This window comes from Rhipicephalus microplus, chromosome 3 (genome assembly GCF_043290135.1).
Source record: "Rhipicephalus microplus isolate Deutch F79 chromosome 3, USDA_Rmic, whole genome shotgun sequence".
Lineage (NCBI taxonomy): Eukaryota > Metazoa > Arthropoda > Arachnida > Ixodida > Ixodidae > Rhipicephalus > Rhipicephalus microplus.
The window spans coordinates 8,875,822-8,897,615 of NC_134702.1; the positions used below are offsets into that span (position 1 = coordinate 8,875,822).

Sequence of the window (21,794 nt, forward strand, 5' to 3'; positions counted from 1 at the left end):
CTGTGCGCATTAGAGTTAGCAGTAGAGATGTAAATAGCATGAAATTTAGTGTCTGGTTGGTTTTCCCATCGCACCCTTTTTTCTGACATTTAAGCAGTCATGTTAAACTTGCTGATACGAGAGTTTGCCGCTGTGGTGTATAGGCTTTGGTGTTCGGCTGCTAGCTTGAAGGTTGCGAGTTCGATCTCAGGTGCGACAATTGCATTTCAATGGAGGCCGAATGCTAGAGATGTGTCTGCTGTTCAATGTTAGTGATTGTTAAAGAACATCAGATGGTCGAAATTTCGGAGCCCTACACTCGGGTGCCTCTCGTGATCGCATTATGGCTTTGCTACATAAAACACCAAGAACTATATACTGGATGTTAAGCTCTGCGGGAGTTTAGAATACGTGTGCAACTGTCTCATATATTGCATGGAAAAATTCAAGGTCATTTATCAACTGTTTGATATAGCCAATAATTCGATATAACCGGGTTCGATATCCAGTGGACTCATTTTGGCGTAAATGTAGCGTGAAAAAAGACGAGGGCAAGAAAATGAACACCACAAGTGCTTTCTTGCCCTTTTATTTTTTGCGTCTCATTTATGTCATAATGAATCAGTGCCAAATCGCTTGCCTCTTCGTTTTGATCCAGTAGACCATTGTTTATACGGTTTCAAAAAAAAAATGCGGACAATAAACATACGATTCGGGAAAACGTACAATCCGAATTCAGCAAAAATTTACTCAGACAAGTTCAAATAGAGGTGCAAGGGCGAAAAACATTTATTTCCAAAAGAAACATAGTAGTTTTCTGCTCATGCCTCTCACCATCGAACAAAAGAAGCTCCTTCTGAACACATTGTGGACCCATGTCTACTTTTTCATCGTCTTTCGTGCGAAAGAAGCTTTGTAAAGCTTCCAGTTTAGCAAGGGCTTCGGCGAAGTTAGCCGGTTGGCGCACATTTTTGTTCTCACCTCTGTTTTCTGATGCCACGTGCCTCACCTCCTTCGCTGCCTCGGCCCACACCACCTTCGCGACAATCTCAGCAACACTTTGAGGCTTGCAAGTCATCCGGGACATTGTCGTCTATCGAGACGAACTCGGTGAATGGAGCATTTGTGCAAGTGAAGAGGAACTCCACATCAATGTCATCGCTGATGTCAGACGCGCACTTCACAAGGTCATCTTCGCTGCACTCTGTATCTTTCGATGGAAGCTGCCGCCGAAAACTGCACTTCTTGAAACATCTGCTAACCTTTTCACTCACCATTGTCCAAACAAATGGTCAAGTAGTGCATCGCTTTGGGTATCGATAATAAGTACCCAGGGTCATCACGTGACATGTGAGCAAAGAAGGGCCAATCTAATCGAAGCCAAGCCAAAATGGCAAGTGCACGTTGCTGCGTGTTAGTACGTTGTGTCCGTGCTGTGGTTACTCTATGGGGTCATACAGAAGCTGCACGGCTGTTCTCATGTTGAAAGTGATTGATCATGCACTAAACAATAACAGGGCCACCTGTAGGCACTTTGAAGTTGACGAGTTTTGTGTTCGCTACTGGTGACAGCAGCACGGGCAGCTAAAAGCCACCAAGATGCGCGGGGCCTTCCGTGTGCCTAAGACCGGGATGGATGGTAAAAGTTCATTTTAACAGAAGGTAACTGCAGAACTGCAGATGATTTTGTGTGAGATGGTTATCAGCACAAGGTTGACGTCGTGTGCTAATCTTTTGCAGGCTCCCATTGAAAAATGCACATTAACGCTAATGCCCACATGCTTTGTTTGCGGCTTTCGTGCCTCAAATAAATCTTGCCTTGTGTTGAACCTGTGGTTTTATTGTTACAGTAAGTCTTGATTAGTACTTCTCAAAGCTTTTAGTTAGTTCCTATCGTGAGGATGCTGATTTGCGGCCACTTCGATTTTTTCTTTCGCTCCGTACGTCTTCCTACCTCCTTGCTTTTCGTCACTTTTCTTCAAAAAGTGCAAGGGTTATGCCAGTAGACATGGTATCCCTAAATTTTTTGCCCAAGGTGCCAACTGAAGAAGAAATTAACAGGCTGTTTTTGAAAACCATTTAAAGACTGACGGCACAAACGGGTTTGTGTGTGTATGTGTGGAAAGAAACCGCCATCGCCGCCTAGTGGCCGTCTGCCACTTGGTGCAAGCACGCGAGAGCGGTTTTTTTCCACATTTGAATTAGATTTTTGCTGGCAGAATGTATCATATGACCACAGAATTACCGAATGTTGCTGCCAAATAATCATATTTTCCGGGAACATATTAACTCTTTCGCAACCACAGAAAAAGGCCCGATTTTCGACATCCTCGACAACACTTTTTTTTTCTTGGGTAATTTTTATTGCATTTTTTATTGTGCTATATCAAATTGTACACTTTTAATCAAGCTTTCGAACAAGAATAACTACAGGCTGATAGGTAGGAAACTGTTTGTTATATTATTTGTTAACAAAGGAAAAAAAAACACACGAAACCGAACGAAACAAAACGTACACATGCAGCTGAACAAAGCTGCAAAATTAAATTCGAAATTCTGGAATATACAAAACATTACACATGATGTCAGCTCACATTATGGAAAGTCTCATTTCTCTATGTAATAAACTCTATTTTTCATGGCCCTTCAAGCTAGGGGTGGTGACTGCTGTGCCACTCAGAGAAGCAGTTGCGGGAGGACGTGGAGCATAGGGGCACTTCGCATGTGCTGCACTTGTTGTATGTTTTCTGCTCTACTTTCTTTTTTCGATAGCATAGCTTGCAGTTTTTCGACTTCTCTATTTTCTGGGGTTGGTGGCGAATCGGCTCTAGACTTGTATATGGGGCACGGTCTTGATCGATGTCATTATAATCCAAGATCTGCTAAATGAGCTGCTCTCTAAAGGCAAGCTGGTCGAATGGGCATTTTGGGCTAGCTCTGGGACTCCTGGGTGTTCTTTTCAATGGCCTTGGTAGAGGATGAAACTGTTGACACAGGCTACGCCCATGCAATGAAAAAACAGGGTTTTCCACCAGCGCATGCATTTCCTCAAGACATTGTAGGTTCCTATTATTTGGTCCAATTTATCCACACCTAGCATGCCAGCATTGTAGTCTTGGACAAGCAGAGGCCTCTTGATGGTAATCAAAGTCCATCTGTCACCTCTCTTCGGCCTTCGTGCGGCTGGGACAAACTAGTTGGCTGTATAAATGGTACTCATCAGGTTCATGGGACGCCGGTCTTTCCATTGCATACATAAAATGTTGCCATCGCAAAGCCACCAAACATCTCCGCGCTGAGCTCTTCATTCCCAGGCAACATTCTTCAGCTCAGTTGGGAAACATCGGGGATTTTTCCTGGTGGTACCACAGGCAAGGGTTTTGCGCTCCAGTAGATGGTCAAAAAGTTTCGTGCAGGTGTAGAAGTTGTCCATGTAAATCCTGTACCCCTGGTCTAAATACTCTGAGCACAGGCTGCTGACCACATCAAAAGCTAGGCCATGTGGTCCTGGTCTTTCACGCTTGCCTTTGTGAACAGAGAACTGTAGGGTATACCCTGTTTCGGAGTCGGCTAGTACCCAAAGCTTGTAGCCCCACTTAATCACTTTGCCTGAATATACTGCCTCATTCCTGATCTGCCTTTGGACTTCACCATACGTTCATCAAGCAAGAGGTCCCGCTTTGGTTGAAAAAATTTTTCTGATGTCTTATTGATGTGCTCCAAAAGCCACGACACCTTCCAGATCTTGCCAACAGTAGCTTCACTTGCGAAGTCGTTCGGGTCCGATACGTGTAAAAAGGCTAGTAGAGCTACAAACCGGCTTCGGGGCATAATCTTTGATGGGAGAAGGCCACTGTATATACTCCCCGTACTCCAGTGTAACTGCAATTGTGGTACTTCAACGATTCCCATGTAGATGATGATCACAATGAAACGCATCATCTCTAGTGGAGTGACTTCTTCCCATGAGCCATCACGACAAGCATAGGTGGGCTTGTCAAGAATGTTCGTCCAGGCATACTTGTTTGTGTTGTCACACAACATCCTGATTACTTCAGTCGTAAAAAACATCGTAAAAAGATCCAGTGCTCTTGCGAACTGCCGGGTGCCACTCTGCTGTGTAGCGTCAATATGTACCCCGGGCTGTCGCTTGGGCTCAAACTTCACACGTCTTGGAGCATTGGGCAAAATATCTCTACCGTATGTTGTGGAGACACTAAGGAAACAATATAAACAACTGCTGTCAGTTATAAAGACTGCACACTGCATTTATACATTGTGAGCGCTAAAATGAAACTTACGTGCACACAGTGGCTGATGTCCCTGGCTGCTGTGATGAAATGTCACTGTCTGAACTGAAGTGCAATGATTGAACATCATCGCTCCTCACTGCTGCAGTTGTCAAAAGAATCGGACTTTGAAGCGGCCGAAGAGCTCGGTATTGCCTTTTGGCATTGAGGAGCGCGCGGGGGCGCCGCAGCCATGATTGCCAAACTACGCCATCAACCCTACTCAAACATATATTTTTCTCAGTGCCTCCTTGCAGTAAAAACAGCAAAACGAAATCAAAACCAAAACTATAGTTATTTTCGAACACATCAGAGGGCGCCACGCGTCCGTGGCCACCAAAAAAAATTTTTGGCGGTGCATTCAAAACGTCTATACTATGGGCGCATTCAAAACGTCTATACATAGTATCAATCGATCCCATAGCAATTCTCTTTGTATGACCATTAGCAGCCTGTTGTAACCATCATTTTCAGCAGGGGTCATTGATGGGCATTTCGCGAGCGGCATGATTTAATTTTCCAATGTGAATGTTGTCTGCCTCACTGATATGCACCTGGTATTGGCTAGTGTGTTGTAGCAACAACTTTGCAGTTGCAACAATTGTATTTCGTGTGACACGAGCGTTGGCAGAATTTTCACATAGGAAAGTGGCATTTAGCCACTTTATTCATTAGGCTAATATTTTTAATAGCAGCTGTTCATATGCACATGCACCTGGCAAAGAAGCTGTAAAGCTCTTTTATTTTACTTATTTATTATTATTGTTATTTTTTTGGAAGAAAGGTTTTTGTCAAGTGCAACCACTAAAGGTACGGATGTTCAGTTTCAGTTCATTATTCATCGAACTGTTCATTATTCGTTCAAATTGTAACTTCTAAGTTAATTCAAAGCAAATAATGGTTTGGTCAAAAAACATCAAATTGAATAGTTAAGATAGCATATGTCACATATTATAAAGAAATTTTAGCATACTTGTCATATAGCCAACCTGCAGAATATTTTTAAATATTGGAACGAGTCATGTACGAATGTCATTCTTTTTGGTTCATGGGGGAAGCAACGTCGAATAGTAGCGGAACTGAAGTTTCTGTACGATGCCAGAAATAAAGGGTAAAATATGTTACGTTTTAGAATTTACTATACTTAGAGCACACAAGCCTATATTATGAGCTTTTAATATTAAAAAACGAATAAGTGTTAAGTGTAATAGGTTCATTTAACCTTGAACTGGGGCTTTGTCGCAGTGCGTATTCTGTTGGCCTAAGTGTTTTCATGGCATAGCACTGGTACTCTGCAGTGAAACTACCTTTACAGGGAGCTACACTTTGGTTAATATATGTTTATTTGTACATTTTGAATACTTTGAAATTATAGGTAATTTAAATTCGTGTAGAAGCGAATTTGGATATTTGAATATTTGAAGATGCCTAATTACAGCATGACATTGCCGCCGTGTGTTACAATTGAAATCACTTCTCATAGGGTTGATTGAGTTTGACAGAAAATCCATTAACTTATTTGGCAACTTAAAGACTGATTGGTTTTTAAGTTCCTTTGACAACTTGAGAAGCTCATGACAGACAAGAAGGATTGCAATGAAGAATTGCAGGCACAGCACGAAGTGTCAAGAACACTGAGCTGTGTTGATAAGCAAAAAATAATAGCAGCCAATGTTCTTTATTAAAGTGTAGTGTAGAAAATGAGGATGAGTTTCGGCATCAGTTGCTGTGTGCACGATCTGCCTTCGTGTTCTGCCTGACCTGCTTAGGACATTGCTACGTGATCATAAATCGTCATATCACCTCTAGAGGAGGTGCTGTGAATAAATGGCAGTTGAATAGGCATGCAATGCACAGTTCTCCATTAACAGTAGTACCAGTGGTACTATTGTTAATAAGTGTGTGTCAAGGGAAGGGAAGCACATTGGAACTCATAAGAGAAATAAGTTGTATGAGGAGATTGAGAAGCTTGTAAGCATTGGATGGAATTGAGCTCTGGGAAAGGTGTTTAGCCTGCAAAGGGCATAAAATAGGCCTGTGGTGTTTATGAGGTTTTGCTTTCTCTCTTTCCTTCACCTTGTGATTTGTGATCATCACCGAAAATCTCTTGCAGGCAGACAAGGTTTCTGCTGGGCGAGCTCAACAGAAGGAGGTGCGCTCCCTTTATGAGCAGCTGCCCGTCATTGAAGGTGCCTTTTCCCTTCTATATTTTTAGCCATCAGCGGCCAGTTTTGTTAGTCAGAGCGTGTGCTTTTGTGTGGTGTTTTTCGAGCCCTAGATATTGCAAACAGAGCCGTAGCATAATGCTAGGCTACAATGTCCTGGCATATGATTGGGCCTTCGGCAGCCATTTTGCTAGTACACTTCACACAGTGGCCCATTTTTTCCCCTTTCTTTTAGGCTCTGAGGGAAGCTGAGTGCTCCCAAGTAAATTTTTCTTTTGTTGTCATGACACAGAGTGGGTAAAAAAAGATGACTGTCTAAAAGTGAGCTACACTTTGTGTCGCTTCACTACAGGGGAGCCTGTGGACTGGATTACCACTGACTGGCTGATTAAGTGGCTTGCTCAGGACAAGGAGCCCGTGCCGCCTGTGGACAACTCCTCTGTGCTGTGCACGCACTCGCTGTGAGAAGCTTATTCAAGAGCAGAGTTTCCTTTCCTTGTTGGAATTGTCCTGAAAGCTGTGTGCTAAAATACAACCATACTTCTAGTGTTGTTTTTTTCACTTACAGTTGTCAATGCTTTGTATTCTTCAGTACAAGTGTAACGATGTCATTCAGAGGCTGTAGGCTTTCAAGCATGGATTTCTTGAGAGCGTACAGTGGACAATGCTTGTTGCTCTGACCAGACTGCCATTTAAAGCCCTGCTTAGTCTTATTCCAGCGCATCACGGTGGGAATACAGATCCCTGAATATCCAACAAAGATCTCGCTGGCAGTGCAGTGCCCTGTTCTTTTCCTCTTTCAGGGTGCACACAGGTCCTTGAAATTCTTGAAAAACCTTGAAATAGAAAATTTTTTATTTCAAGGCCTTAGAAGTGCTGAAATTTCATTTTAGTCCTGGAAAACTCTTCAATATATGAAGTTTTCACAGGGTCCGATTGTACAACTCACATTTTATGGCAGTTGAGCGTAGTCCTGAGCAAACTGCATTGCTTATTGCATTCTGTGTTAACGTAATTTCGAAGTCAGGCACGGCCAAACACGCTGTATTAGATTGGCGAGATCGAGGTAATCGCACCCGGTTTTGCTTTGGTTGGCCATAAGCCACAACCTGATGGCCACGATGAGGTTACAGCATCTTGAATTCTCCGGAAGAATGTTGCGTGAATGTGCCTATTGCATTAGACTACTAATTTGTGTTTAACTTGATAGCATTAAGACGCCAATAGAAGAGAGACTAAAAGACCTGCCCTGAGTTCAGAACTTCTAGTCTAGTGAAACTGTGCAATAAGCAAATTGAGCATTCTTTGCTTTGTGCACTAAAATTTGCCGTCAACTACAATCATGCTCCTTAAGTTTTTTAAAAGGTCCTTGAAAAGCATTTGAATTTTTTTTTCTTGAAAAGCTGCACGAATCTTGTTTTGGTTTTCATATTTTTATGGCCTACTTTCATTTATGTCAGCACATTGATTGATTTGTGGGGTTTAACGTCCCAAAACCACCATATGATTATGAAAGACACTGTAGTGGAGGGCTCCGGAAAGTTCGACCACCTGGGGTATGTCAGCACACTAACCACTACAGCAGTGTTTCTTGTGGAAAACAGCACTAACATGATTTCTGTAATCTTTCACTCATCTCAGTCAGTGCTAAATAGCCTGTATGCTTTTTCTGAACTGGTCGCTTTTGTGGAGAAATTTGGCTCTATGTCCCACAGATGTCTTCTTGTTCTTTGAAGTGGCACCTGTTGCAAGTGTTTTTTGCACGGAGACAGAGCAAGAAACAGTGCTAAGAAGCTGTGCTTTCTCTTGCAGTTAGATGTAGTGGTATTATTAGCACTTGTACAACTGAATTACTCAAACCCTGCTGCATGCCAGTGTGATACGGTGGCTGAAAGAAGACAGTCATATCGCCACCATGGAGTACATTGTATTGTTTCAGTGAATGACGTTTGAATGAGCTTTTTTTTTTTACACCACCATATCTGTCATGATCATCCGCACCTTTCCCTCATATTTTCTTCACATTATGTCACCCGACTGTATGCTTACCAGTGATGATTATGCACTGCTACTGTTTTATTATCTATAATTACTTGATTGCTTTCATCTGGCTTTGTTTTGAACAGGCTGGACCCTCAGCATGTAAGCAAGGTGAAGTGCATCAGCAGTCGAGCTGTAAGTTGAGTTCATTTGCAAGGCATACCTCTTTGTTGGAATGCTTTGCCTGATTTTGCAACATTTCTTACAGGCTGACCTTATCTACCAAAAGTATGGTGGTGGACCACGGCTAAGGTGAGGAAGCCGATAAAATTTAGTAAGAATTCGTTTTATTGGCTGCTTATGTATGAATTCACGTGAAGGAGCCATTAATTTCGGTGCTTATCATTTAGCAGGCAGACATTGCTTTGACTAATGAGAGTTCCTGTGCATTGCCTTTACAAAAGCCAAATAAAACTGTAACCTTGGTTCTGTGTGCGCATAAATCAAATTTAGCTTTCTTTCAACCATAGGTCGGCAAAAAAAAATTGGAGCTTACTAAGACCTACTTAAGATATACTATATTTTGCCCTTGGGGCTTACTTACACTCAAGCTCACCTAAATTTTTCTCAACCAGACTCACCTGAATCGCTAAATTTTTCTCGGCTATATCTGCTGTGACTCGAACTCTCCAAAATATTACTCAGTCAGACTCGTGGTTTGATCCGAGTCTAAGCGAGTCGGGCGAGTCTACTCATGAGCGAGTTTGCCAACCAATGTTTCCAACTGACAGCTCTAGTCGTGCTGGGCAGGTTGAGTAATGGAGGCAGCTGTCTTCCACATTGCAGGGAAGCCCTGTGTACGAGCTGTGTGGTGCAGCAGTGCCGCTACCTTAGGGCCCACACTAGGGTGCAAGATGATCAGCGAAATATCTCCAGACTTCTCAAGTTCAAGCCCAGCAGGTTAGCTGACAGTTTCTTTTTCTTTCTTTTGGGACTGCTGGAGTGTGCCTGAAAGCAATTTGTGCTTCTGTATGTGCTGCTTGCTAGGGTTGTAGCCTGATGCTAGAAAAAGAAAATGCACTCACAGGGAAACATTTTCTTTATTCTGACAGTTATTCTGAGTGCTGTGTGCTATTGCTCGATGTAATTTGTGCCCCATACAGGGTGGCAATCACTAGGCATGTGCAACTATTGAAGCATTTCGAATATTGGCTTTGACACATATTTCAATTATTTGAAATTTCGAAGTATTTGAAAGGGACAAGTAGGCATATAATATACCAAATGTAACACCCCCCCTTGTGAAGGTGGTGTTCCACTGCAGCATAAAAGTCCTTTGCTGTAAAAGCACATACCCAAGAAAAACCTGGATTGATACAAACCCCCACTTAAACTAAGTGCACATATTACCTTCTCATCGAATGATCACTTCTAAAATTCAAAAGCGTGTTATAAGGGCTTATATGCCCGAAGTATAGCGAATTTTGAAACTTAAGATACCTTGCCATTTATCACTTACATTCTTCTGAAATTTAAATCCTGCTACTCTTCAAGGTTGCTTCCACTTCACTTTGAATCCTAATGAATGAAGTTCACATATTCTTTGTTCCAATAAAAAAAAATATTGTGCAAGTTAGTTATGTCATGAAAAATGTTCCCATTTTTTTAATATGTGATGTATGCTCTTTGATTCAAAATAAATCAACCAAAGCGCTATTCACTTCAAATTTTCTGCAAACCTGAAATTTGCTATTCACACTTCCTTATACATATAGATCAACACTTTATGATACACAGTTTGCAGAAAATACCCACTAGACCTTGTTGTAGAGGAATCAAAAATGAAGGGCTCCCTTATTTTTCAGAAGCAGGCAAAGGAAATGCATGTGGACTGTACACGTTTTCAAATTTTCACGACAGGGGGCCGCCATATTTAAATGCATGCCATTTTACGTACAAGTTTGGCAAAATCACCATCTAGGGCTGTCTGTACTCGAATCGGCGAGTTACCCATTGGTGTAAGATCCCTGTTACAGCCTGTGTTCGCAACTTTTTTGTTTGCTTAAAATGTTTTGTGTGATATCGTCGCTGCCACTGACCGATCCGTCACTGTCTGAACCATTCATCGACGCGCCTTCATGCTAGCAACACAAGAATGAGCTCCGTGTCTGCTAACGGCGGTGCTCCGTCATCGGTATTAGCAGCAAGCGCAGTACCTTCAGCAATTTGTGTACAGACGTAATCACACTTGTCTAGAGCAGTGGGGTGCGTAGCTGGAGATGCTGTTGTTCGCAGCTGCTACTTCACATTAGCTACAAGCTTCTGATCATGCTTGAATTATAGCAAAAGAGTGCATGCAGCACAATTATGTTACGTATTATTGCAGCGTCGGTATTTGCATGTCTTTGCAGATAATGGCTATATAGGCGACTGGCTGGGCACTCGATACATGTGTGGCGACATCTATGCCTTTTTTTTGATATCCAAGATGCTGCATAGGAACGTTGTTCTCGATGGTTTTCTTGCCGCGATATAATGATGTGCCGTGAACAGGGGCGCGACGATGGCTACACGCGGAGGTTCTTCCGATTTACTGACGACACCCGCTGCTTTCGCAATTCAGGTGACGACGGAAAGCGATGCAGCGCGAACATATCCCACATATGCATTTATCGCATGGCGTGCTGTGCTGCAGACACAGTTTCGCTCAAGTTGTTTTTCAAGTTGTTCCTCTTGGGCTGATTGTACATCCACCCATACATGACACAGTGATGGCCAGATGGTCTGTTCGAATACGCACAATTTTCTACCACGGCAGTCACTTCTTACTGGAGAGAGGCGCCTAGTACACATACTATATCCAAGCGTACCATGTGTGCTGGTACGACATGCGCAGCCCAAGGCTCGATGCCAGCACTGAGTACCCTCAACCCCTGCAGTTCAGTGGTTCGAGAGTGCTGCTGTGAAAAGTTGCAGGTTTTAGTCCGATGCTCGATGAAAACCACTAATGTAGGCTTTAAAGTCCGTGTTGAGTCTCTGCTCATGTGTACTGCTGTAACATGTGGTCTGGTAGCCACTATGCAAGAGTACAGACTATGACAAACTTGCAGCACTGAGTCGTCCATGTGGGTGGGCAAGCAGTCGCTGCTCTGGTGGCGCAAGCTGGCCATGGCGCAGGTGGCATCTCCCTCCCAGGAGACAAACGGCAATGACACAGGTCAGCGGGGCTGTTGTGCTCTATGCCTTCTTTCATTATTGGTTCCACCCACTGCAACTAATTTTTATATTTGTGGTTGATTTAATGTATATTACCACCCATTTTCCTCTTTCACATTGGAGGAGAGTATCGGACTGAAATTGTTTTGAAACTGGTGCCTTGCAGTCTTCACTTTAAGTTACTAACATGAATGATCTATTTACACACTGTTTACCTTTAGCCTCTGCGAAACGCCATATACATACCTGACAACTGTCCCAAATTGTCTGGGAGACTCTCGAATTTTGTCGTAATCTCCCGATTGTGTGAATGCTATTTCGAATTTGCCATAATGTGGTCACCACGGCAGTTTTATTTAACCACTTGCGTGCATCAGCATTTTCTGCTGTTTCGGTGTGGGGGAAGAGCACACGGCACTAAACTTCTAGTGGTCACCACACCATTCATTATCGCTAAGGATATTCAGGCACTATAGTACTGCACACCTGGGCGAAGGCGAGGGAAAATGTACAACTACTGTGTCTGTCTGTCTTGACTTCTGCATTTCGCATGCTAGGCCTACACCACTTGCCTAGGCATCAGTTGTGTTTGTTACGTGGTTGGGGGGTTTTATTTTTCACAGAGTTCAGTTGGAAGGTCGATGGCGGTGTCAAAAGCAAAGAAGTACTTGCAAGTGCTTCTCGACTGATACACAGCTAAGTTTCTGGGCTGTGTGCCTTTGCGGAAAGGTGGCAAATACGGATTCTGTACTTCGTGTGCCTGTAATGTAAGAGTTTTGCTCGGAGGCAAGGTCTAAATAATGGTACACATCGCTTGACAGGAGCATGAAAACTACGTCCAGTCTGCGCAAGGGCACGGCAATATCCGGAGTTTTTTTCTAAAAGAGCTGACATGGCAGTGCGATCTGCGCCAATCTCTATTCATGGGATTTCTTGCGGAACGCAACTTGCAACTAAGCGCTCGTGATCATGCAGGAACAATGTTTCAGAAAATGTTCCCAAAGTGCGAGGACATGAAGTCCATGAGTAGTGCAGATGTACGAGAACAACTGCGATTGTCTGGGAAGTGCCTAAGATGCCGAAAACATATACATGCTCTCAAACGTCGTGCTTTCGCAATCGCATTGGATGAAAGCAACGACAACGGGTCACAAATGTCTCAGTCACAGTGATTTCTAATATACCGTACTTACTCGCATAATATGCACACCTCCAGTTTGGTCGCGAGAAACCAGATATTTTTATTTCCGCACATAATAAGGCGCACCTCGAACTTGGCTGTGATCAGTAGTTCTGTACCGTATTTGCATGGTTGCAATTCGATGTCCTCTTGCGTTAACTGAACCAAGGAAAAAATAAATAAAAAATGACTATGGAAGCGCTGTGCCAGCTCCGCAGACTCACCGAGTGAGGAAGATTGGCGGTTACTTAGGTTGCCTGGGCGTCGAAGTAACCTTTGCACAGACGCGCGGGCAAAGCTCCAGGCGCTAGCCGGTCGCGCATGCTCTGTATGGTACACGCGATTGCGTCCTCGTCAAGTGTGCATTGAGGTTCTTGTCGGGAAAAGCATCGTTGTTACTGCATTTGCTACCTCGTCCGCAAGTTTAAAAGCTTTTCAAGTTTCGGACGCGAGCTTTCGCACTTGCTGAATCGCTGACTTGCACAAGCTCAGCTCGACGAACTTATATCGTTGTTAATTTCCTGGCTGGGAAGCTAAAGATCGTATCATGCACGCTGCTCTTGGATTAGTGCTTGAGTGTGATCTTTTCGACGCTCAATCTTTGTGTTGTCTTGTACAAACTCCCCGCAACAACATGCTGAACCGTAGGCTAGGCCTAATCGCTGTTAATTCTTTTAGGTTGCGGTCGTGGGTGATCATATTGGAGTTTTGTGTGGAATCAGCTAATCTCATTTCGGTAGCTCTTCTTGGAGGAAAAGGAGGCTTCGGTGGTGCTGTAACTTTCGAATGGTGGTTAGCAATGCAATTCAATGTCTTGAATATGGAGGTGCAAGCCCTGGAAATCGACTCATACGTCGTCATCATCATCATCATCAGCCTGACTACGTCCACTTCAGGACAAAGGCCTCTCCCATGTTTCGCCAGTTAACCTGGTCCTGTGCTTGCTGCTGCCAATTTATACCCGCAAACTTCTTAATCTCGTCTGCCCACCTAACCTTCTGTCTCCCCCTAACCCGCTTCCCTTCTCTGGGAATCCAGTTAGTTATCCTTAATGACCAGCGGTTATCCTGTCTACGCGCTACATGCCCGGCCCATGTCCATTTCCTCTTCTTTATTTCAACTATGATATCCTTGACCCCCGTTTGTCCCCTAATCCACTCTGCTCTCTTCTTGTCTCTTAAGGTTACACCTACCATTTTTCTTTCCATTGCTCGCTGCGTCGTCCTCAATTTAAGCTGAACCCTCTTTGTAAGTCTCCAGGTTTCTGCTCCGTAGCTAAGTACCGGCAAGATACAGCTGTTATATACCTTCCTCTTGAGGGATAGTGGCAATCTACGTGTAATAATTTGAGAGTGCTTGCCGAATGTACTCCACCCCATTCTTATTCTTTTAGTTACTTCAATCTCGTGGTTAGGCTCTGCGGTTATTACCTTCCCTAAGTAGACATAGTCTTTTACAACTTTAAGTGCAGTATTACCTCTCTCGAAGCGCTGCTCTCTTCCGAGGTTGTTGTACATTACTTTCGTGTTCTGCAGATTAATTTTAAGGCCCACCTTTTTGCTCTCCTTGTCTAACTCCGTAATCATGAGTTGCAATTCGTCCCCTGAGTTACTCAGCAATGCAATGTCATCGGCGAAGCGCAGGTTACTAAGGTATTCTCCATTAACTCCTATCCCTAACTGTTCCCATTCTAGGCTCCTGAAAACCTCCTGTAACCATACGGTGAATATCATTGGGGAGATTGTGTCCCCCTGCCTTACACCCTTCTTGATTGGTATTCTGTTGCTTTCTTTATGAAGCACTATGGTAGCAGTTGATCCCCTGTAGATTTCTTCCAGAATGTTTATATATACTTCATCTACGCCTGACTCCGCAGTGTCTTCATGACGGCTGATATTTCTACTGAATCAAACACCTTCTCGTAATCTATGAAGGCTATGCATAGCGGTTGGTTATACCCTGAGCATTTCTCTATTATCTGATTGATAGTATGAATGTGGTCAACTGTTGAGTAGCCTGTTCGAAATCCTGCTTGTTCCTTTGGTTGATTGAATTCCAATGTTTTCTTTACTCTGTTAGCAATTACCTTTGTAAATAGCTTGTATACTACAGAGAGCAAGCTGATCGGCCTGTAATTCTTCAAGTCCTTGTCATCTCCTTTCTTATGTATTAAGATGATGTTAGCGTTCTTCCAAGATTCTGGTACTCTTCCCGTCAGGAGACACCTCGTAAACAGGGTGGCTAGTTTTTCTAACACAATCTGTCCTCCATCTTTCAGCAGATCTGATGTTACCTGATCCTCACCAGCAGCTTTGCCTCTTTGCATGCTCTCCAAAGCTTTTCTGACTTCTTCTATCATTACTGGTGGGGTGTCATCTGGGTTACTGCTAGTTCTTATAGTATTAAGGTCGTGGTTGTCTTGGCTACTGCACAGATCTCTGTAAAACTCCTCCGCTATTTTAACTATCCTATCCATATTGGTAGTTATTTTGCCTTCTTTGTCCCTTAGTGCATACATCCGACTTTTGCCTATCCCAAGTTTCCTCTTCACTGCTTTGACGCTTCCTCCGTTTTACAGAGCGTGTTCAATTCTCTCCATGTTATACCTTCTTACATCGCATACTTTACGTCTATTAATCAGCTTCGAAAGCTCTGCCAGTTCTATTTTGTCTGTTGTACTTGACACTTTCATGCTTTGACGCTTCTTAATTAGGTTCTTCGTTTCCTGGGAAAGCTTGCCAGTGTCCTGTCTAACTACCCTGCCTCCAACTTCCACTGCACACTCCGTAATGATACTCGTTAGATTATCATTCATTGTATCTACGCTAAGGTTGGTATCCTCACTAAGAGCCAAGTACCTGTTCTGCAGCGACACTCTGAATTCCTGTACTTTCCCTCTCAGTAATAGCTCATTGATTGGCTTCTTGCGTATCAGTTTCTGTCGTTCCTTCTTCAAGTCTAGGCGAATTCGAGACCGTACCATTCTATGGTCACTGCATCGTACCTTGCCAACCACTTCCACATTCTGCACGATTCCTGGGTGTGCAGTCATTATAAAGTCTATTTCGTTCTTATTTTCGCCATTAGGGCTCCTCCATGTCCACTTGCGGTTTTCTCGTTTTCGGTAGAAAGTATTCAAAATCCGCAAATTATTGCGTTCTGCGAATTCTACTAGTAGCTCTCCTCTGGCGTTTCTAGTGCCGATGCCATAATCTCCTACTGCCTGGTCTCCAGCCTGCTTCTTCCCTACCTTTGCATTAAAGTCGCCCATCACTATAGTATACTGTGTTTTTACCTTACTCATTGCCGATTCCACGTCTTCATAGAAGCTTTCAACTGAAGCGTCATCATGGCTGGATGTAGGCGCGTAAGCCTGTACTACCTTCATCTTGTATCTTTTATTGAGTTTAATTACAATACCTACCACCCTTTCATTAATGCTATAGTATTCCTCTATGTTGCCAGCTATGTTTCTGTGAATTAGGCACCCCACTCCCAGTTCTCTTCTGTCTGCCAAGCCCCGATAGCAAAAGACGTGCCCATTCTGTAGCACCGTATAGGCCTCATCTGTCCTCCTAACTTGACTGAGCCCTATTATATCCCATTTAACACCCTCTAGCTCCTCGAATAGTACAGCTAGACTTTCCTCACTAGATAAGGTTCTAGCGTTAAACGTTGCCAAGTTCAGGTTCCAAAGGCGGCCTGTAGTCCAGAGATTCTTAGCACCCTCTGCTGCGTTGCAGATCTGACCGCCGCCATGGTCAGTTGCTTCGCAGCTGCTGGGAACTGAGGGCCATGAGTTATTTGACGTATGCATGTGGGAGGTAGTGGCCAGATACTGCACCAGGGTGGCCAATCCTTCTATGGTGAGGGAGTGCGTTCCCGGCGATGGTTACCGGTGAGTGCGGCGATGGCGTAGTGGTTAGAACATCCGCCTCGCATGCAAGAGGTCCGTGGTTCAAATACCGGTGCCGCGCAGTTCCCAACCGGAAAAAAAAAATACGCGTGTTGATGGAACTGCATTAAGACTCATACGTACAGGGTGTTTATCGGGGTTCGTTTCATTGGCAGCGCGGGTCTTTTGGTTTTAATTTTTGTAAATTTTAATGCATCGCCTGCCTCAATTCTCGGACACGCAAGAGCGCATGCTCAGCACGTTTTCCGCTAGTGTAGCCTATGAAAGAGGTTGTTTCGGCTGTAGCACAGATATTCGTGGCTTCTACGACGTATACGTTATTAAGGGTCTATGCTGTCGTCGAAAATAAAATTTTTGGAAATTTTACCCCATCTCGTAGACGCACCGCGAGCTTGGAGCCAGATCTTCTGGAAAAAAAAGTGCGCCTATTATGCAATTACATATGGTATACGCCTCCCACCCCACCCCCACAGCAGTCTCTCGAATTTTCATGCTCCTAGGTTGGCAGGTATACATATATAGCTCCAGGTTATGCCATGTTTCGGCAGAATCACTCTTGGCACTACTGTTTCATTATGCTCTTCCTAAATGTTTCTTTCTTGTTGTCTATAGCTACATTATTTACAGTGCTTGTCTGTGTTTAATGCCATTTATTGCATAAAGATGTAAAAGATATAATGAAGTCTTGCAGGAAGGTATTAGTGAGCAGCATGTGGCCTCTGGCAGGCAGGCTTTACAGGAACACAGAAGCAGTGATCCGTGGGACATTAGCAAATGTTAAAAAGCTGTTACAGCTAGTTTAGCAGAGAAAGGGAACAAGATTAGAAAGACATTGTTGCAGTTCCTCTCTCCTTTAAACAAACTGAAAAAAAAAAATCACCTAATTCAGAAGGAAGACTTACTCTCAGTTCACTATTTCTAGTAGTTATTGTGCTCAAGGTAAACTGTACGGACGATGTAATTGTAAGCATGTTTGCAATTTGCTGCCGTCATGCAGGTCCTATTGAAGATGACTCCGACACAACGCTGCCACCGGTGTCCGTTGCCACCTTCAGCTTCAATGAGGACATCTGCTGCCCTCATGGTATACAGCCCCCATGGGTGTTCAGCCCCGCATCGGGGAAGAAGCTTTAGCGTGGGGCTGTTTATATTCTCCAGCCAAGTAGCTATAAAATATGAGAGTGCATTTTTCTCGACAATCACCAGACCATTGTGAAGAAAATTTGGTGCATTTGAGGACTAAGTTTGATTTCTAGTAACTCTAGGAAGCAATGTTCTCAAAATTCTTAAATTGATTAGCTTTCATCAAACTTGAGGCATTTAAGCTGATACTAAATGGATAAGTTTGCCCCAAGACAAGCCTTTGAAAACTGTTACTGTTGACGCATCTAAAAATAATATGGATTTTGAAGCTTGCATGAAATTTTCGAACTGCTTATGAGGGTGTTACAAAAAATAAGAAACCCATACCAAAGATGTCTTAGTGCTATCTGATGCTGATGAAGGAGACACAAGGGGACAAGTGCTGACTTCCAACTGAACATTTACTGTCAGAAGGCAGCTGTATAAGTAGATACATTCACAAAAGAAGGCCCAATCATCATCATCATCATCATCATCATCAGCCTGACTACATCCACTGCAGGGCGAAGGCCTCCCCCATGTTCCGCCAGTTAACCCGGTCCTGTGCTTGCTGCTGCCAATTTATACCCGCAAACTTCTTAATCTCATCTGCCCACCTAACCTTCTGTCTCCCCCTAACCCGCTTCCCTTCTCTGGGAATCCAGTCAGTTACCCTTAATGACCAGCGGTTATCCCGTCTACGCGCTACATGCTCTGCCCATGTGCATTTCTTCTTCTTGATTTCAGCTATGATATCCTTAACCCCCGTTTGTTCCCTAATCCACTCTGCTCTCTTCTTGTCTCTTAAGGTTACACCTACCATTTTTCTTTCCATTGCTCGCTGCGTCGTCCTCAATTTAAGCTGAACCCTCTTTGTAAGTCTCCAGGTTTCTGCTCCGTAGCTAAGTACCGGCAAGATACAGCTGTTATATACCTTCCTCTTGAGGGATAGTGGCAATCTACCTGTCATAATTTGAGAGTGCTTGCCGATACATTCACAAAAGAAGGCCCAATCACCGCACATGAAAGCTTGTGACGTCCTGCAAGGAAAATTCACTTGCAGTCAGTGCCTCTGAAGGTCAGCTGACCGACTTATTACCGCACCTGGCTACGAGAGTGGCTTCGGCAATTTCTCATATTTTTTAAGCTTCACATCCACAATTGCTTGCATGTGCACACACATGGCTATCCCGATATCGACCCAATTTCTGCTTGTGTATTCTCAGCCTGTCATTCAAGCGTCCCCCCACTGTCCAATGTAAACTTTCTCACAAGAAAATTGGATGAGATACACTGCATTTAGTTACGCATGAGGCAAAGGAGGACAGATGTTTCTTTGCACATCCTGCGCGTCTTGTGGCCAATGGGTCTGTGGCCTTGCAAATGCTAATTAGTTTCTGTGGAGAAGAAATCTACCTTTACCTTTCAGTCAGTTTTCATTAAAGCACATGACGCGTTGTGCATGTATGGCGCTACAAGCTTTTTCACTTGATCAGAATTGCTCACAAACATTCTCTTCTGTCTAGGTTTTCTAGCGCACGTTCTGCAACTGGAGCCTGAATGTGTGGTGACTGGGCCTTCTGTATACAGACCTACTTATACAGCTTCTTCTGACAATTAACGTTAGTTTGAAAGTTAGCACTTGTCTTGTGTCTTCCTCCTGCATGTCTGCTAGCACTATGACACATTTTGATGCGTTTAACCAATTACGTAGACCAGAAAGTAACATTGACAATTCATATTCATGGTTTAATACTTCAGAGTAGTGTATATTGCATATAATACTACAGTTTGCTTGTTTTATATGTAATATAAGGCACAATTTCTAGAAAATTTATATTGCTTTTTGTAGAAATGTAAGTGTGATAGTACTTGAAGTAGTACTTCTTGTACTATTTTATTCTTTAAATATACAAACACAATGCATATTATTAAGTAGCTTCTAGTCATACTTTATCTGCTATATTGTGTGTCTCTCTGCATGCTTTGCATAGTGCTCTTCCACTATTCAACGAATTCGGATCTTCAGTTCTTCCGGGGAAAAAACCTTTTTTGAAAATCACGGTTAACATCATGCACACTATTGTGATATGCCCCGCGGCGGTGGTCTAGTGGCTAAGGTACTCGGCTGCTGACCCGCAGGTCGCGGGATCGAATCACGGCTGCGGCGGCTGCATTTCCAATGGAGGCGGTAATGTTGTAGGCCCGTGTGCTCAGATTTGGGTGCGCGTTAAAAAACCCTAGGTGGTCAAAATTTCCGGAGTCCTCCACTACGGTTTCTCTCATGATCATATGGTGGTTTTGGGACGTCAAACCCTGCACATCAATCAAATCAACTATTGTGATACATTACCAACACCTCGCAATTATCGCATCCGCCACGGTTGTCTAGTGGCTAAGGCACTTGGTTGTTCACCCGCAAATTGCAAGATTTTTCTATAGAGACGAACATCCTGCAGGTCACGGGGTTTTCGCCTCAATTATATCCTGACCGCGGCTACCGCGTTTTTAATGAAGGCGAAAATGCTCGAGGCCCATCTATTTAGATTTAGGTGCATGATAAAGAACTCCAGTTGGTAGAAATTCCCAGAGCCCTCCACTACGGCATCTCTCATAATCGTATGGTGGTTTTGGGATGTTAAACCCCAACAGTTACTTTTATTTATTTATTATTATCGCAATTTATTGTGGCTGCTGTGTAGCTCCAAGCACTATTTAAAAAACTCCTTGACTTTAGCTCGTGCCAACCTGAGGTTAAAACCTCTGTAAGCCTTTAAAGCTTCCAGTTTCTTGTGTGCAGGGGGCCTGAATCCCAACAAGAACATACGGCGTCTCGTCAGCATGGATGTTTGGACACTGCTCATGGGACATTTCCCCTCGGCACCCCAGTTTCCAGAGACGACAGAAGATTGCCAACAGTGCCTGGTCAGTGGTCAAGTTTCTCCCTGGTAATATTGAAAATCGTTTCATCAGTTGGCACCCATACAAACATAAATGATGGAAAGCCATCTTGAAGGATGAAGAGCATGGCAGATTGTTTACAACCATGCAGGACACTCCAGTCATTTGCTTAGTGTGAAAGCAGTTTTCAGTGTGACCCTTATTTGGAAACAGTCAACTTCAGGGGAATGCAAGTGGAAGAAGTACTATTGATGAATTTCTAAGTTCGTCCAGTGATGAGCATACATACGAAAGTTTAGCTTGACACTTTGTGTGTACTAACACTTCTGCGTGTTTACTCCAACAAGGCTCTACTTTTGCGAATGAAAATTTCTTTCATAAACAGACATTTTCCACTTTCAGTGGTGTTGGGATAGTTTAAAAGAAAAGTAGCTTTTGAACGCGGCAAGTAACTGCACTCACTGTGTGACATTGTGGGCAGCCTCACATCGACAATTGCGATCTTGTGGCAGGCTCATCAAATGGAGGACAGCGCAGCGCAAGTGGCACTGAAGCAACAAGCAACTCAGGAGCGGCAGCAGTTTGCCGACCTTGTGCAAGAGCGCAACCGGCCCGATCTCAGTGAAAGCACAGCCCGTCTGCTTGCGCGCCATTTCCTCAGCCAATGGAAGCTCTTTCTCAGGTGAGACCACTTCACAAAATATGCATTTTGAGAAATAAATAAAATACATAGGCAATCACGTATGCACACAAAATCAATCTAAATTGATGGCAGTGATGCAAACAGTATATAAAGTGAAACCTTATAACACATACCTATAAGGAACGAAGCATAACTACACACTAAACATTAGTACACATTAATCACCAAGTATAAATTTGCATCGCCTGATGTGTGCTATTGCCACCAACAAAGAAATACAGTGCCACAGCAAACACTGCCCAGGGTACCCACCATAAAGCCTTTACCCTTCTTTTTCCCAAAGTTCAGAAAAGTTTTTGCAGTCTCTCAGGACTGTTAAATAGCTTGCATGATGCCAGGGAGC

The 21,794-nt window shown here is 43.5% G+C and overlaps 1 protein-coding gene across 1 annotated transcript in view; it reads left to right on the forward strand.

Annotated features, from left to right (window-relative positions):
- The window catches only part of LOC119183036 (ubiquitin carboxyl-terminal hydrolase 48), an 86,518-nt gene that overhangs the window by 20,199 nt on the left and 44,525 nt on the right, over positions 1-21,794 (forward strand). Inside the window, exons 13-21 of the mRNA XM_037433558.2 lie at positions 6,382-6,457; positions 6,786-6,894; positions 8,560-8,608; positions 8,682-8,725; positions 9,260-9,373; positions 11,524-11,630; positions 17,723-17,809; positions 20,648-20,772; positions 21,261-21,430. Coding sequence (XP_037289455.2) covers positions 6,382-6,457; positions 6,786-6,894; positions 8,560-8,608; positions 8,682-8,725; positions 9,260-9,373; positions 11,524-11,630; positions 17,723-17,809; positions 20,648-20,772; positions 21,261-21,430 — 881 coding nt within the window. The remainder of the gene's footprint in view (positions 1-6,381; positions 6,458-6,785; positions 6,895-8,559; positions 8,609-8,681; positions 8,726-9,259; positions 9,374-11,523; positions 11,631-17,722; positions 17,810-20,647; positions 20,773-21,260; positions 21,431-21,794) is intronic.